General features: G+C 38.5%; 1 protein-coding gene across 4 annotated transcripts in view; it reads left to right on the top strand.

The window, feature by feature from the left end:
• Positions 1–818: 818 nt before the first annotated feature.
• TNIP3 (TNFAIP3 interacting protein 3) overlaps positions 819–17,958 on the top strand; it is a 48,182-nt gene continuing 31,042 nt past the window's right edge. For 2 of the 4 annotated variants that reach the window (XM_064584999.1, XM_045880506.3), the window contains exons 1-6: positions 821–960; positions 4,193–4,273; positions 5,976–6,041; positions 7,519–7,650; positions 9,598–9,726; positions 15,042–15,161. In XM_064584999.1, the coding sequence (XP_064441069.1) occupies positions 895–960; positions 4,193–4,273; positions 5,976–6,041; positions 7,519–7,650; positions 9,598–9,726; positions 15,042–15,161 (594 nt within the window). In that variant the 5' untranslated portion in view covers positions 821–894. Of the gene's footprint in view, positions 961–4,192; positions 4,274–5,975; positions 6,042–7,518; positions 7,651–9,597; positions 9,727–15,041; positions 15,162–17,958 lie in introns of all 4 variants that reach the window. The other 2 variants (XM_054508771.2, XM_045880507.3) reach the window with 2 other exon arrangements.

Below are 17,958 nucleotides of genomic sequence, written 5' to 3'. Positions count from 1 at the left end.
TCCAATCATCCATCTTTTCACGCTTTTATCTGCACGACCCAGTATTCCATTACCTCAATGCCCTGTAAAATGATGAGTCAACTAGTTAACACTAAAATGTTAGTGAAAAACAACAACAACAACAACAAAAAACAAAACAAAACAAAAAAAACATTGAGCTGCAAATGAATCATGGAGAAAATCTGGACTTGACCTATGGAAAACAGAGTCTTAAACTTGAGAACTGAGTTTAAACTTTCTACCAATATAAAGGATAAGCTTTGCAAACAATGCCCGTTTTTGTTGTAATGAATTTACTCTTTTAGTTCCATAGGAATTGTAGAACTTACAGAACTGTGTATGATTCAATAAGTTCTACACGGCTCACCTCACAGTTAGAAGGCATTGCCAGAAAATCTTGCCTTTAGGGAAGCAAGTAACCGATTGTCGGAAGTCAACAGTTACTTAATTCTCTGGGAAATACAATGAAGTTATGGCAGTTTGGCTACTGAGGAAAGACTTGGTTTGCCCAGGCTTTCTGTGGTAACTTCCTCCTCCAGTGGGAGAAACTGCCAGTAAAGGAAGAATGACTATTTACTTACCATAGGCAAGGCTAATAGGTCCGTCTTAGTCACAGCCTGCCTCCTTGAGACATCCTGGGAAATCCCTATCTGGAACAGAAGAAAAGTTAAAATCACAGATGCTGTGCTTATGACCTTATTCTGTGTAAATCATATACGGAGTCACTTCTGTTCATTTGTAATGAAAAACTATTGCTGTTATTTTCTATCATGAGTTAACTGTGTGGTCTTTTTAAAATTTTATATATTTGATCTCACTTTAAAAGATACCGCAGGAGACCTTTTCTTTCTCTTTATCTTTCTGTCTTCCAAGACTCCAGGAAAAACAGCTTCCATGGCACATTTTGTGCAGGGCACAACTAGAATGAGTGCTGCAGAAGGTTCTACGGAGCATGCAGAGGTAAGAACACATTTCTAGGGGATGAATTGACCATATCTAGCATCAATTGCACTTCTCATGGTTAATTATGCAATGATGAATAAGAGTAGAAATGGCTAGTTCACTTTATTTAGATAATATCTGCTATGTATTTTTGATCAATGTTATTTAACAAAGAAAAAGTATCTGGGTGACCATTGCATTTCCTCTGATCCCTCTGAGCTACCTTTCTTCTTTTACGAACTGAGATTAAATCTTGTCCAAAGTCTTTACAGCTCCCCAGTTCTGTGGGCTCCATATTTTGCTCTTGATTTAGAGAAATTTGGTTCAATGTAAAATTTAAAAAAGAATATTGGTGTAGTTGGAAATAGAACATATTATAGCAAAAGAGTAGCCATAGTAAAATATTTATGTATGTACAATTAATACCACAGTTTTTGTTGGGTTACTGGTTACTGCAACAGATACTCACTTACTGAATGAATGAATGAGTGAATGAATGAATGAAAATGCTTTCTTAAAGTTCTTTTTAGAGATAACCGAGGTATAATAGCAAACTAAATGGAACTCTTTTGTTTATTTAGGTATTTAATTTAGCAGTGTCAGAATTTGAATATCTTAGAAGTTGGTTTTGGTGTTATGGTAAATGAGAGGCAAATATCCAGATACTTTAAGCACAGATTACACTATACAAGGAATAACTGTTCTGTTAGTGGGTCATTAGTAGAACCAATGACTAAAATCTTTGTTATTCATTGAAGCATCAGATACCTTCCTTAGCAATTGGAAAACCAAGCAAATACAAATGGAAAATTCTCCCAAAACTTTGTGTTTGATTGACTTTTGCTTCATTTTTAATACATACCTGAGACATATGAACCATGGTAACATGTTGATTAATCTCCAGAGAAACCCCTGGTGATACATTTATGGCTTATAAGCAATTCCTATTACTGTGCTTTCTCTCTTTCTTTCTTGCAGATTTAGTATCTGCAATTCAGTAACTCTTATTTATAAAATAAAAATCAAAGTCCAAATGTTTTACAATTTCTTTCCAGAGAAAATGATATATGGCAAAAATTGCACACTATTTAATTACTCTTAATCTGGTTTCCCAGAAGACTAGGTCATACAAATATTTCCTGCTCACAGAGTTTTTTTGTCTATATCACAAATAGAGAGGAGACTTTTTGAGGACACCAAATCTGTGCCTCCAAGCATGGTCTGGAATAGGGGAAACTTGAACTTCAGTATGAACCACTGTAGCCTCTGAAATTTATTAAAAATAGAGATGGGATAAACAGGCTGAGCACAGAGGATTTTTAGGGCAGTGAAACTATTCTGTATGATACCATAATGTCATTATACATTTATTCAAATTCATAGAATGTACATACCAAGAATGCACCCTGATGTAAATTATGGATTTGGGTGATGTGTCAGTAGAGGTTCAATTGTAAGAAATGCACCGCTCTTGTGGGAGATGTTGATAATGTGTATGTAGGTATGGGGGAAGCAGGCACATGGGAAATCTCTGTACTTTCCACTAGATTTTGCTGTGAACCTAAAACTGCTCTAAAAAATAGTTTATTAAGAAGGAAATGGAGGTGCTATGACTCCCTTTTCAGAAATTCCGTTTCAGTGTTCACAGTGTTCAGTGCCCTATGTTTAGCAAGCTCCCACAGTGACTTTTTTGTGTTCTTGTACTAAGAACCACTGGTTTGGAATCTGGTCTCACTGCACCTCTGCTTTGCCGAGCTCAGGACACCCTAAATACAGTTGGCTCACAGCATCTAATACTCAGTCTGTTCTGATGCAGAATGAGTCTAGACTTACTAAAAAAGGGAAAGCCCAATTATAAGACCCAACATATTGTCACCTGGGCTTTGATGTTACTTCTGGAACTCAGCCAAATCAGCTTCTTGAGGTCAGAAGCAAGTATAATAATTCTGAATTTATTGACCCACAGAAGAATATCTCTTTTAGAATGTGGTCTTAATTGTACATGGGTCTGAATAAGAAGAAGCTAAGAAAACTAAGAACAGCATCTATAGAGATATAAATTATCCTCTAGACCTAAAATGTTGAGTGAGACATAGATAAGTAGAGAAAAAATAGAATAGTTTTATGAATCATTTCTAATGAAAAAAGTCCTTGAAATCCCATGATGATTGTAAAAGAACACTTCCTATAAATGTTTTTGGCAAAAGCCAACACACTTTGAAAATATTTAATTGTTTGTGAATATCTGTAAATTTCCATAACTATTGAGCCTAAAACTGAATAGCAGACTTAGGACTATCCTCATCACCAGATTCGTTGTATTGTTTATGTGACTCAGAGATGAGATGGTAACAAGACTATTGAGTTAGTATAGAGAAAACAGCACTTAAGTGAACTTTGTTGGTGGTCCATTTAGACAGATGGCCCACAGTTTCCAGAGCTTTTGTGCTTTCTTTAAATAAATACCCCCAATGCTTCGGGGAAAAAAAAAAAAAAGGCTGAAAAGAAAGGTGGTTAACTTTTTTGCTGTGCCAATGATTTATTATTTATCTAGACTTATAACCTACTGGCTTTATTCAAAGGGCTGGTTAAAATTACACAATACCAGATAATCTATGCCAACCTTTCTATAACATAATTGTATGAGGTCATTGAGGTAGATAATTTATTATAGTCTTAGAATCAATTTGCTGCCTTTTAGTTATATGTATTGGTCTTTTTCTCTTGATGGTTCTATCGTTCCTCTGACTTTTGCCAGGGCCACTCTTCAGATATGGACACATCTACAGAAATGACTTTTTAGAAATGTTTATTACTTAATATAAATACCCAAAATATATCCATAAAACCTACCTGATTTCTATAAGAATTATACTCTTAATTTCCATTTTTTTGGTTTTGGTTTTGGTTTTTTTGGAAAAGGGTTTTAATCCAAACTCATGAAATCCTAATTTCTCATTTGCCCATTGTATAGATACATTTGTAATTTATTAGATGATTATTTTGTTAATTACTTCATATAAAGGAATCTGAAACATAATATAAATCTTACCCATCAACAGGTCTCGATGAGGGACTATGGTGTAAGGGTTGATACTGCTAGAATAGATATTTTTATGAATCACAACAGGAGAGCTGGTCAAATGCATGGAGTTTGTGAAGGACAATATTTCGCCTGCTTATGTTATAGACTATTTTATTTCACTCTTTTTTTTTTTCTTTTCTTTCTTTCTTTTTTTTTTTTTTTCAGTGTGATCAATCATCAAGCAGAAATAACTTGACAAATTCTCTTGAACAAAAGATAAGGTGCTTGGAAAAACAGAGAAAAGAGGTAATTTAGAAATACTAGTTGAAGCAACATGTACCATGATTTAATACTAAGAATAAGATAGAATGTATATCTAGAGTCTTTTATTTTTGTTCTTGGGTCACAGTATTTATCTCTAGGATACTGGACAGTATTATTTTGAGAGCGAGTGCTTTCTTCTCACTCACCTATGTTTCTCTTACTCAGTCTCTCAGTTTTTGTGTAAATGAGTGAAAAACGACAAGTCATAAATCGGATAATCATAATCTTAATTTGCTCAAAACTTCGATGTTCCTCCACATGGACTACGGGAGCTTATCACCTGTTCCATTATGCCTTGGAACCTGACACACCTTGAGACTGAAACTGTCACAGGCTTTTAAGTGTAATTGACTTAGGTGTTATGACTTCATGAGCTGGGCATCCAACCACATAGGGATTAAGGAGCATTATCATAAAAAAAAATGTTTCTTTCTCAAATGTCATTAGGGATGTGATGGATGTTATTTTGAGTTCTGTTTTTCTCCGTTTAATGAATGCTAGAACCTCTATCCTTCTTGACAGATGAAGAGGTGAAAAGTGTAACAATTTTAGCACTGTGTATGTTATCAATTTTTAAATTACTTTTCTAAACCACTATACAGGTTATATCCTTCATGTCTTCTCAATGGTGCCTTCTACTCCTCGTTGATACTGCATAAAATATTGTGCCCTTCTGGAAAATTACTGAACGATAGCAGAGTAATGTCACCATAGCATAGAAATGTTAATCCTTAAATGCCAACAGATCAGATATCCTTATATAGTAATATTATATAGTCTATACTAAATACCCATATCTATTTCCAGCATAAGATTTACCTAGTGACTGCCTGTCTGGATTAGATATTTTGTTTTATAATTAGGAGAATATCTTGCTTCCTTTTAGTCATTGTGACTATCTTCTTGATCTCTGTCCCATATTGAAAGTGTTGGAATTTCTCTTAATGTAGGAAGTTACAGACTTCCCTTACAAGAAAACTAAAACACAGGTCATAGTGTTTTTTCTTCCTTTTATCTAGCACATAATTTTAAAGCTTTCAAATTGCAGGCTAAATTATTTCTAAATATTGCCTTATGGTAAAACTATTATTCCTTGAAAATCTATACTTTGAAAAAGGTGATATTATCCATTCATTGAGTATACATTACAAATCATGCATTGATTTTAAGAAGCACTATATTGCAAGCTCTTGGTGATCAGTTATTGTGATTTGGAATTTGTTAATATAAATTCTGCTTTTAAAAAGCTAGAAGAAATATTTCATTATATTAAATAATGTAAGCACATAGAAAAATATGGAAAGGTTTGAAAAAAGACGCTTCATATATTAATAAATCTTACAGAAAACCATCAATACTCACAAATTTTTACTGGATTTTGATTGGGTTAAACAAAGATGAAAATTCAAATAACTAAGCAGAATTGAAAGTTGCTAATAAATTGTTCAGCTGACTAGTCAAGATATACCGAAGACTTAATAGCTTCTCATATATGAGACAGTTACGAAAATGGGAAAAGTGTACTCAATTAAATCATCCCAGCCTTACCAGTACTTGGCAAAAGGCATATTGTCTTCACCCATGGCTTGTAAGATCTTAGTAACCCCAAAAGTGATTTCATTTTGGCCAAATTTCCAAATGGGCAAAAAATCCATACTGATTTACCAAATTTTAATAATTTCAGCTCCTGGAAGTTAACCAGCAATGGGATCAGCAATTTAGAAGTATGAAAGAGTTATATGAAAGAAAGGTAAACACCTCTCTATTTAGTATTTGCTTTCGATCAATAAGCTGGGGGACAAAGTCTGTGAAGATTCTCACTGACTTCTGCTGAAGGAGATCTGTGGATAGCCAACTGCTGAAAAATGATGGGGGTGTGGGGAAGGTGCTGAGTGTATTATTGGCCCCTTGGTACTGAAGATTTATGAAGGATATCAGTGAATTATCTTGAGCATGGCAAAAAAAAAAAAAAAAAAAAAAGGGTACTAAAAATAGCCTCCCGAGCTGTCTCTAGAGTTCTTATGCACACATTTATCATAGCTCACAGAATATCCTGGCTTTGGCTCTGTTACTAGCAGCCATGAACACACAAGGTTATATGTGAGGTGAGAGATCGTTTAAAGTTCATACTGTTTTATGCTAGGCTAGTTCTCTAATTCTTCAATTAGATAGCATAAGCTATTTCCGCAGATAAAGAAATAAACAATGGTAACAGTGAAAGTATGAGGGGAAGTGGCGCACCCCCCCCCCCCCCCACCAAAAAAAGTATGTTCTCTGTCAAAGAATCTTTTGCTTTGGTGAGAAACTTTTTGGAGAGAATACCTTTTAATAGGTAAAAGTCAATTTATCATTGTAAACTATTCTATGTTCAAAAAGAGGAAAAGGAGAAAGTAAATTCCCCTAAATAATTCAGAATTAAGAAACCTGACCACAAGTGAGTAACGTAGCAGTATTGCTCTTTTCTTCCCCATTTTGATAGGCAGAAGTTTTAAATTTTGTTAATGCAGGAGAATGTTCCTACTAGATCAGGCCATGGTCAGGCCACCCTGTTATATTCAGTCTGGGGTAGGCTTTGCGTCTCCAAATTTTAAAGAACATGGTCCCAGAGAAAATGTTTAAGATGCTCAGGAAGAAAGGCTCACAGGTGTGTGAAGACCTGGGGTTAACAACGGGCATCCTTGATGAGACACCCTTTTCTAAGGCTTCTCAACTGGACCGGCGTCACTCTGAGGACTAATCTGGCATTTCGTAGCGGGTCAAACATTGCACATTATTGATAAGTTAAAAGCCATGTCTGTTTTTCTCTGGTGCAGACATATTCACTTACCCCCTACCCCTCGCTGCGGCTCTTTTCAGGTCAGGAAAAGACACATTTTGAGAGTTAGGAAGAATGACAGGCCCGAAAGTGCCCCCCCCCCCCCCCCCCCCCCCAGTCTAAGGTCTAAATCTTTAGTCCCTCGGAAGTGGTGTGGTTCGGAGAAAGGAGGGAAGGGGCTGAAGGCGGTTTCGGGGGTTTGCTTTTCCCCGTAGAGGAAGCCCTTTTTTTAAACGCACTTGTCCGGATCTTGGCGAAGAGGGGTGGGAAGTAGAACCTCTCGTCAGGGGCCCGCCCAGGAGTGGGGCGTGACTGTCGCCGAGTGCACGGGGTGGGACTAAATCCGGGCGGGGGGCGGGGGCTGTGAATTTCAGAATAGGTTTCCGCAGCTCTCAGTGAACGACTTCCTCAGGTCGCCGAGCTGAAAACGAAACTGGACGCCGCAGAAAGAGTCCTCAGCACGCAGGAGAAGGAGCGCCAGCAGAGTCAGAGCGCGAGCGAGCGGCTGCGCGACCGGACCCGCGAGCGGCTGCAGCGCCAGGAGGTGGGCGGGGCTCGCGGAGCCGACCGGCCCGGCGCCGCCGCCCTGAGCAGCCGCCCCCACACCCGTGCGCGCGGCCCCCGAGCCCCCGCGCCCCCAGCCGCCGCGCCCCCGAGCAGGGCCGGCTCCCCGCGATCCGAACGGGGCACGTGGCCTGCTCGCTTCCTGCTTTGTCGGCCACACGAGCATGCGTTCGTGTGCCAGGCTGCACCGGCAGAGAGAGCTGATCCGGAGATTCGGAGCTGTCTTTCTAGCGCGTTTCTAGCCTAGAAGATTACTCCTCTATATTATTTTATTACTAGTGTTAATAATAATAGGACAGTGCCTTGTATTCGTACAGCTGCTTTTCAGCTCACAGAGTTTTGCCAAGAGGCATTGCTTTTATCATCATAAAAATAAACCGTTTTAAAAACGGCCTCACCCTCATTATCTCATTTAACAAGCTCCTCCTGTCTGTGAGGAAAATATTATTTTTGTCATTGTAAAGGTAAGAAAGCTGAGATGTGAAGAGGCTGCATAACTTGTCGACCTTGCCAACCGAGTACCTGGGAAGATGGGACTTGAACACCCGTTTCCAGATACTAAGTCTCATTAATCCCCGCTGAGAGCGAGATGGTGGTCTTGAAGGCGACAGACTTCTAAAATACTCTTGGTTTTACTCTTAGTTACGGGGTTTAATGGATATTATAGAAAATGGGGGAAAAACCTTACGCTCTAATGGACTCTCATTTTTTTTTTACGTATGTTAAGAAAAAACAAGAACTGTAAATATTCTCAGGTGAAGTCTTGTGACTGATATTGTGAGCCATTGACTGTATTTTAACTCATGCACCAATCCTAAAGCAATGTCTAAAATCAGTGCCAACGGTCTCACTGTAGGTTTTCTTATTTCGTGAAGGGTATCTGTGTCTCAGTGAGTCAGAGGAAAACAAACAAGGTTTAACAACTCCTTCTGGTCCTGGAGCAGTCCCTTCCTTTTCCATTTAGACCCTGACCAGAAATCATGGCAATTGTTCCAACAAAATATGAGCTCATTCTAAGGAAAAGCAAATAGAAATGTTCTCACTTAAAAAAAACAAAAACAAATCACCTAAAGTAGATATCTTAAATCTAATTATTGGGAAATATTAATCACTAAAAGAACATACTTTAACATATATATTAGCTAATTTCTCATCTTGATTTACCTAAATTCTGTAATATTTATTTTATTAGGTTAAAATCTGAATGCCATTAAGAGTCCAATTCACTCCACAAAAAATTTACTATTTAAAATACAAATTAAGAATTAGAAGACAGATGTCTAAATCCAGAGCCCATTAGTGTCAAAGCAACTAAACTTGCTTCAGTAATTTAAAACACAGGACATCCTGAAGGTTATCTGGAACATGGAGGGGGTGATGGCAGTTGGACTAATTGATCTCTACCTTTTTTTTTCTTTTTTTGGTCTCTGCCTTTTAAAAGTAATAATCACAGCAATATGGTGCTCTGAATAATTATCTGTAGTGAAGGCTCTTTTTTGCCTGACGTTTTATCCTCTTCTCCCTCTCTTCAGTCCAGAATGATGCAGGCAGGATTGGGTTTTGAGATATTTTGCATTTTTTGTTGCAATGATACTTTTTAGAAGTTTAATTACTTTTACTAAGTCACTTATCTATCACTTTGTAATAGTACATGGAACTAGCTTCTTCTGTGGACCCATTTGACCCTTGAAAGTGAGGATTGGGCATTTTGAGCTTTTTCCGGCATCATAAAACTTAGTAGCACTAAGGATTAAAGAAAGATTTTCTCAATCTGAACCCTGTCCTCCACCTAGAGAATCTTGCTTAAATGGAGCATTAAAGGAAATCTAGCAGGTCCTGTTTTTGTTGCATTTCAGAAGTATTCCTACAATATTATGTCATCTGAATTTTATTGATTTCGATTTTGTTTTCTTGCTGTTTACTCCAGAAGGAAAAGGAGAGCCTAAATGAAGAATTACATGAATTGAAGAAAGAAAATAAGTATTTGAAGGAAAAAAATGCTCTTGTGAACAAAAAGAAGGAACATTATGAATGTGAAATAAAACGCCTCAATAAGGTATCAGCCAGGTCAAGCTGGGGAGGTGGAAGGAGAGGTCCCTGTATAAAGAGCATGTTCCGGGGCGCCTGGGCGGCTCAGTTGGTTAAGTGACTGCCTTCGGCTCAGGTCATGATCCTGGAGTCCCAGGATAGAGTCCCACATCGGGCTCCCTGCTCAGCTCCCTGCTTCTCCCTCTGACCCTCCTTTCTCTCATGCTCTCTGTCTCTCATTCTCTCTCTCAAATAAATAGAATCTTAAAAAAAAAAAAAAAATTTAAAGAGCACGTTCCTACCTGAGAGTCACAACCAAATCTATGCTGCAGTGTTGCTCCTAGTCTTGGGAGCTTGCACAGGAGCTTCTCTGTAATTTTATCAATCACTCCCATCTGCATCTTTTAGCCATACTTGACTGAGGAGGCTTTCAGGAATTAGTGTCCCTGCAAAGAATCATCATTAAAAAGAGAAACGAGGAGAAATTTTAGAAGACAGAAAGAACTTTTTTTTTTTTTTTTTTTTAGTTCGAAGAACCACATATAGCAAGTGGGTGTTTGTGAACAATAGCATACCTCTTGGTCAACCGCAAAAGTTTCCTGAGGAAACAGGCTGCTCTTTAAAACCATCACTATGGAACTGGCTGTGATGCAGGCTGTATGGAATCTTGCTAAATGCCAAACCCAAGGCTGAGATGGTGGCCTTCCAGAGAATAAGCCTAAAACTCACTTTTAATTGGGGTGTGGGGTCTGGGGGGGTGCGTTTGGAGAGGTAAGTCTGTTAGAAAAACACAAGTGGTTCCTTTGCTTCAACTTAGCTATTCTAAGGGGCCACCTATGAATTGCTGCCAAAAGATGACTAGAGAGAGTGTGCATTTGTGTTTGTGTGTGTGTGTGTGTGTGTGTGTGTGAGAGAGAGAGAGAGAGAGAGAGTTTTGTAGACTAATAGCTTAATTTTCCTGGGGAAGGGATTGCTGACTTGTTCAAGGAAACAAATCCTTTGCTGTTGATTTTTCAGAGAGCCACATCAGATGTGGACCATAGGAATACTTATAGTACATGTTTGAGTCAAGATACTCATCTCTCAAGTTAGCTATTTCATTTTTTTTAAAGATTTTATTTATTTGACAGAGAGCGAGCAAGCACAAGCAGGGGGAGTGGCAGGCAGAGGGAGAAGGAGAAGTAGGCTCCCTGATGAGCAGAGAGCTGGATGAGGGGCTTGATCCCAGACCCTGGGATCATAACCTGAGCCAAAGGCAGACGCTCAACCAACTGAGCCACCCAGGCGCCCCTCAAGTTAGATATTTCTTGACCAAAGTAACAGAAATTGCCTTCTAAAATAAGAGTAGGTGATTGGCCTTGAAAAAGTGCTCAGTGCCTGTATTTTGGACTGTGCATCTTGTAGTTAGTGTTCAGAGGATCATTTAAAGATCCCCAAAGTGTTAAGTTTCTGCCTGTATAATTGACAGGATGGTTTACAAATGTGCTGCTATATTCGATCTGTTTGTGAGACAAGTTACTGATCAGGAGAAAATGGGAAAGTAGAGACTAACTTCACAAACAATGTACTTCTCTATCCTCTAAGAGAGGAAAACAATGTTCAGAGATACAAATTTAGGGCAAATAAATTTTCCCTTCTATTCTCTGTTGGAAATCCTCCACAGATGAATTAGAGGAACTAGCGTTGAGATTATATTTGAAATCTTTCCCATTTGTGATATATTATTTGGTAAGTTTTCTTCTGTTCTCTAACTCATTTCTGTAAATGTTGGCACAAGAATATAAACCCTGTAGAAATCAGAACAGCCAAGAACTCTGTTTTTTGTTCAGGTCTATGTGTACCCTTCATTTTTGTGTATCTGTATCTATAGTCAACAGAAATGTGTTTTTTTTGTTTTTTTTTTTTTAAAGATTTTATTTATTTATTTGACAGAGAGAGAGATAGCGAGAGCAGGAACACAAGCAGGGGGAGTGGGAGAGCGAGAAGCAGGCTTCCTGCCGAGCAGGGAACCCGATGTGGGACTCGATCCCAGGACCCTGGGATCATGACCTGAGCCGAAGGCAGACGCTTAACGACTGAGCCACCCAGGCGCCCCAACAGAAATGTTTTAAAAGTCAGTAAAAATTTTTTAACCCTTGTGATTATAATAAAATTGAGGAAATGAGAACAATTAATTTGAGTAAAATTCAAGTCTTTATACAAATGTCACCTTCTCAGAGGACTTTTCTGGCCATCCTAACTGATATTTCCTGTTTTAATGTTTCTTTGGAATTTATTGCTATCTCACATATGTTCAGGGTCTCCTATTATCAAATTTGTTTCCTGTCTCCTGATCTTGATTGTAAGCTCCATGAGGGTAGGAATTTTGCAGAACTCACTTCTCTATTAGACTAGTAGGCACAGTAGTGAGGGCTCATGATACTTCTAGTGGCCTATTAATATGTTTAATTTCCCTTAAAATCAGGAGGAAAAAATGGACCTTTAGGTTGAAAAAAAGTTTTCATATTAATATTAATATATTGATCTTTATAAGAATGCAGTTACAAAACACAATTTGAATATGTATTTATTTGGAGGCATGGACTCAAAAATACAACAGTCATAGTGTGGCCTACGTTTTTCTGTTTTTTTTTTCACTGCTGTGTTCTGAATGCCAGCAACAGAGCCTTGCTCACAGTATGTTCTTAAATATTTATTGAATGGATGAATTAATTAAATAATTTATCTAGTACGTAATATGTTCAATAGCCAATTCTGGCTCTGAGTTTCCTGCTTTAGCAGGCATACTGCATTACTTATGACTAGTGAAAAAACATGAAAATAGAAGGGCACTTCAAGCCAGAAAAGATTTTTTCTGCCACATCTGTACCTTAAAGTGTCATTTAAAAAGCATAGATATGAAGTGATGAGCTATGAAAAGTTTTTTTTTTTCTCATTTAGTGCATGTATTAGTGTCTAAAGAAATGTAAGATACTGCTATTCAATTTTACACTGTAGACTTGACTTTTCTTTTCTTTTTGTACCACTGTAATAAATAGAAGTTATTCCAAATGTTGATTGGGGTAGCGGATTGTGCATATCATCCATCACAGCATGGAATTTGGGGCCGACCCTACTTGCACAAGCAGAGCGCCTGCTGACCCATTCACTTGGCAGAAATTTGTAGCATGTCAGTTTAGTAATTAACATATGGTTTTCAGAAGTTCACACAACTATGTGTACTCAATTCAACTTATTTGCTTTGAAGGAAATACCCAAGGGCATTGTTTTCATTGAGTTCTTAAAGAGAAGCCAGATGTTTAACCAAAGTGAGAAAAATTACCTGAGGCTAGTCAACCAGTGCCACCCATGGGCAAAATTGATTTGTCCAACATCTCACCATTGTGAGATGGGTAGATCTGTTTAGTTTGCCTGTGCTGATAGTAAATTACTATTCTAGAATAGGTTACAGGTGTTTGTTCAAGGAAGTTGGAAAACCCCAAGATGGAATAAATGTCGATTAAACTTACCTTTCGTTTATGACTCACTTGCAAAATTTCTGGAAGCCTGAATAGCATGAAAGGTAGACCAGGAAATTCAAATATAACAAGACGCACAAAAATAATCTGTTCATAGGGGTAGGATATGAAATCAGCATTTTTGATTTAAGTCTTAACTCATTTGGCTCACCCCATCCTAGATTCTCTCTGTTACTGGTAACACATTTTTAAAAATTATAACTAATATGATCCTTCCTAAAACTCTGTAGCTTAGCAACAAATTGTAACAAAACATAAATTATTAAACAACATTTGTTGTTTCTTTAAATTCTTGTTGGAGGAAGAAAGAAGTTCTTGTTTCTCTTACAACGTCCTGAAAAATGATACTCACAATCAAAGGCTAGACAATATCCATAGCGTTAAAAGACATTCTATTAGGAAATTCTTAGCCTGTCTACACATATTAAAGCAGTGATTTTGCTTTTCTTTTCCTACTTTATAACCATATGGCCCAGTAATGCAGGAAAGTAAGTTACTAATAGTATCATCAAAGGCACATCATCGAAGCTACCAAAGAAATTCAGAGGAAGTGAAATCTTGGAGCTCTGAAAGTGAAACTTTTCTGTTTGTATAAAGGACTCATTTGATAATGAGCAAGTAGTCATGTTGTATGTGGGCTCCCAGACCACACCAGGATGAGGCGTATTGTGTCTCAATTTTTATTATATTTTATTGAACTCATCATGAATCAAGGTCTTCAGAATAGAGGTGATGTCTTTTATATGATCTGGTGAAGTATAGTAAATGTAAGAGATCACGGGCTAGTGAATAATGATGGTAATCTTATTGGCAAATCTAAGTGTGTCTTGTTGCCTTCACCTCCTTACCCCACAGTGAAACCACTAAGTTGTACTGGGCGTCAAGAAAGCCTCCGACTCTTGGTTTCGGCTCAGGTCATGATCTCAGGGTTATGAGATCGAGCCTTGCGTCGGGCTCCACACTGAGCCTGGAGCCTGTTTGAGAGTCTCCCTCTCTTCTCTCTCTGCCCTCCCCGGCCCTCCCCATCTTGCACGCTTTTGTGCTCTCTCTCTCGAAAAAAACAAAGGAAGAAAGAAAGAAAAAGGAAGGAAGCAGAGCACTCTCTGCACCCTGTAGTGAGTTAACGGATGCTTTATTAGAGCATAAATACGACTGTGGCTAGGCCAGGGCATGGTATACTGAGGAGGACAGGGCAGAAGGACAGCAGTACAGTAGATCTAAGAAAGAGTGATCTGCCTGGGTTCGCATTTCCGTGGGCTTCCCTCTCTCCTATCCGGGACAGGGCTGGATAGCACACTGTGTCACTTACAATGTCATCTGGGACCAGCAGCATCAGCTTCTGAGGAATGCAGATTCTCAGACACTCTTCCCAGAGCTACTGATTCAGGATCTCTGGGGACAGTGCCCAGGGATGGGCATGTTTGCTACCTCCCCAGGTGATTCTGATGCTCTCTAAAGTTTGAGCATTATTGATAAAGTATGTGTTTGACTGAAGCAGAGAATCTGGAGGAAGGCTACAGATATGTTTTCTTTTCAGGGTTGACTTGGTGGAGGGGGGGATCCCTGACATCAATATAAAAAAACCCTCCTAAATAATAATGACAGTTGAATAACATAAGCATCGTCACGGAGAAAAGACAGAGATTCTGGAAGAAAAACTGTATGCTAGAAAAGGAGAAAGAAGAAAAGTTATTCAGTCTGAGAAGTAACATCAAAAATGGAGTTCTGTTTTGTGGGGGGCATTTGAGATCACTGTAACAATTATAGAGGAAGTCGTAAGATGTGCTAACTCTTAGCTCAACCGTGTGCTTATCATATAACATAGGCTCTTCAAGATGCCTTGAAAATCGAGTGTTCTTCATTTCCTGAGGACTGTTTGGGAGAGTCTGAAATGGAGTGCAGGCATGTGGAGATGCGAACAGAAATGGAAGTTCTCAAACAGCAGGTGAGAAGTTGAAAGTGGCACGATCATGTGGCGAACACAGGGCCCATTGTTCATGCTCCTTTGGACATTTTTGGAAATCTTTCTATTCAAATGTGTCCAAAGTTCTTGCATTTATTTTCATTAGAATTATCTCATTTTAAAGCTTGATAAGAGAATATAGATGAGCTGGCCCAACTCACACTTTATAAAAGGGGGACTTGAGTTTCAAATGGGTTAAATGGTTTGTCCAGGTCATACAGTTAGAAGAAGAGCTTCCTAATTAACCTTTTGGTGAGATTTTATTAGCACTGGTCTAGAGAGTTTCGTGTGGACACAATTTATTTTGAAAACACTACCACCCCAAACCCGGGACCTTTTCAGAAAATGGTAGCAGCCAGGCTGTTATTCTGTAGCTGCTGGCCTCCAGGCCTTTGAACAATGAGGGCAATAAGGGACTACCCTGCACTGATCATAATCACTGAAGAGCCCGCTCTGCTCATCTACAGCTGCATGTGGATGGCACCACCTAGCAATTTATTGATGCACAAGGCCTTCCTCCTCCCCACTCACCCAACCTCAACCCCACGTCACCAAGTGGACAGAGAGTAAAGGAGTAAGCTTCTGCATGGATAAGCAATAGAGGGCTGTAGGCACATAGCACTGCCTAACCGATTGGGGTCTAAATTTAGTTCAGCCAGCTGCAGCTGGCTTAGCTGAGGGGCCACCCATGCATATCACATCTCTTTTCCTGTAAGAGGTTAAATAAACTAATGAAGGTAAAGGGCTGGAACAGTTCATGGCGATGTCAATAAATATAGCATACATATAGGAATCCTATCTCTGAAGCACACATTTTTGGTAGTATATCAGTGGTGGGGGAGAGGATGTGATAGAACAAAGGGCTGGGAAGTATGTCCCTGGAACTGATTTGTTGGCTGTTTTGCTCTGAGCAAGGCCAACTCCAGGGATTCTTGATGCAATACGCCAAAGAATTAAGCAAATACATTCTTGGAGTTGTTGTTTATTGTTATTACTTCCTAGGAAGTAGCCTATCTACTAGAATCTAGATAGAAAATTCAGAGCATTTGGTGGTAAAGTTGCATCTTCTCTTCTATCAACCCCCTTTTGAATAATCTGCCTCATTACATTCAGGTTCAAATACATAGTTTAAAAATAAACCTATGAAGAGAATAAGGGTAGTATTCGGAGTGTTAAAGTTCTGCCAAATTCTCAACCCCTAAAGTACCATTGCCACTAGCCAGGATTCCTCTGAAAAAAACTACTTCTTATGTTCAGACACTTGAGTCATCTTTGATGCTCTCATATAATGTATCCCACATGCAAGAGAGTCACTCTTACACATGCATAGAGTTTACAGCAATGGTTTAGCTCATATTGGATGCAGACAATGACAGGTATCCTTTTTTTCATTATCCCCAAGAGGTCCAGAATCCATCTCCTTAGTTGTTGCGTGGCTCTTTTGCTAACTTTATGAGTACACATTTTCACTGTGCACATTTTTAATTGGACACCCACAATCACTATATCACCGAGTGTCATGTGATACACTAAAGGATTTCAATTCACAAAGAAACTGAGCTAGATCTTGGCCACCTGACTGCAGTGATGACATCACTATCAGTGTTGTGTTTGATAAAGAGTGTTCAGTTCTGATCCGATGAGCTTCTCCCATTTCAAATGCCTCCGGTAATTGTTTATAGAGCATTAGTGTGACTATGTCTGGAATTGAGCCTCAGATCTTAACCCAAACCAAACCCAAAACAAAATGTCAGCTCAGCTCGGTGTAGTTCCCTTGCAATACTTCTGGTGAATAAAACCCTAAAAATTAAATGTGTATATCTGCATCTAGATCTGTATAACATGTTTAATTTCATCCTCTTTTGCCTATTACATTTTGTTTTATTATTATTGACTTTAATAAGCCTCTAGTTAAAAATGTGTTGCATTATTTGTGGTGAAGGTGCAGAGGGCATTAGTATTAATAGACAAAAGTCTGGCTACTAGGTTCCCATGGAAGTTGTAATTTAACTCATTGTCTTAAAGGAATTCCTTTGCCTCATTCCCTAAGCGTCATTTATTTTCATAGTTCCACCTTACTAGTCTCCAAGCCATCAGTTAACCCTATGCCAGTTAAAAACAATAATGATTAAATCTGTTTTTCTTTTGGTTTGATTGCTTTTCTGGAATATGTGGAGTATTTCTTGAGAGATGTTCCACTAAAATATTACTACTTTTTAAAAAACTTTGTACCCCCAAAATTACTGGGGCCAGTTGTGAATACCTTTTAACAATCATACTTTGCTCTTCCACATACATGAGCCTTTCATTTCTATTTTGTGTTCAGTTTACTATTTATATTTGGAAACTGGCATGCCAATATTTAGCGGCTTCACTTAACAGCTATTGTCAGTAAACTGTCTTTTAGAACTTCAAGCACTATTCCTACTTCAAAGCCTTGTGTTGGAGATGGATGGCTTGCTCCAAAATAGTGATACTTAACACTAGGCAAGGTGGGGAGGGGGATGCTCATCACAGTAAGGAAATATGCAGCAGAATAATGGGTGAGGAGAATTTTTTTTTCCAAAATATCCATGTTGTTACTTTACTTCTGAATTCCTGACACATACTCAAGGAGGAAAAAGTTGAGAACTGCCATTGTAAACAAAGCGAGAGAGAAAATTATGGCCAGATCCAAATGGGATAGAGTCTCACCATGAAGAAATAGTCATGAAAAGAAGATAGGAATTACTCAGATTGGACAAGCCCAGATAGCACCTCTTCTAAAATCATTTTAATG

The sequence above is a fragment of the Mirounga angustirostris genome, unplaced genomic scaffold, assembly GCF_029215605.1.
Source record: "Mirounga angustirostris isolate CCGP_5_RB_7025 unplaced genomic scaffold, mMirAng1.0.hap1 SCAF_2, whole genome shotgun sequence".
NCBI classification, from domain to species: Eukaryota; Metazoa; Chordata; class Mammalia; order Carnivora; family Phocidae; genus Mirounga; species Mirounga angustirostris.
This window is presented reverse-complemented; position numbering and strand designations above follow the sequence as displayed.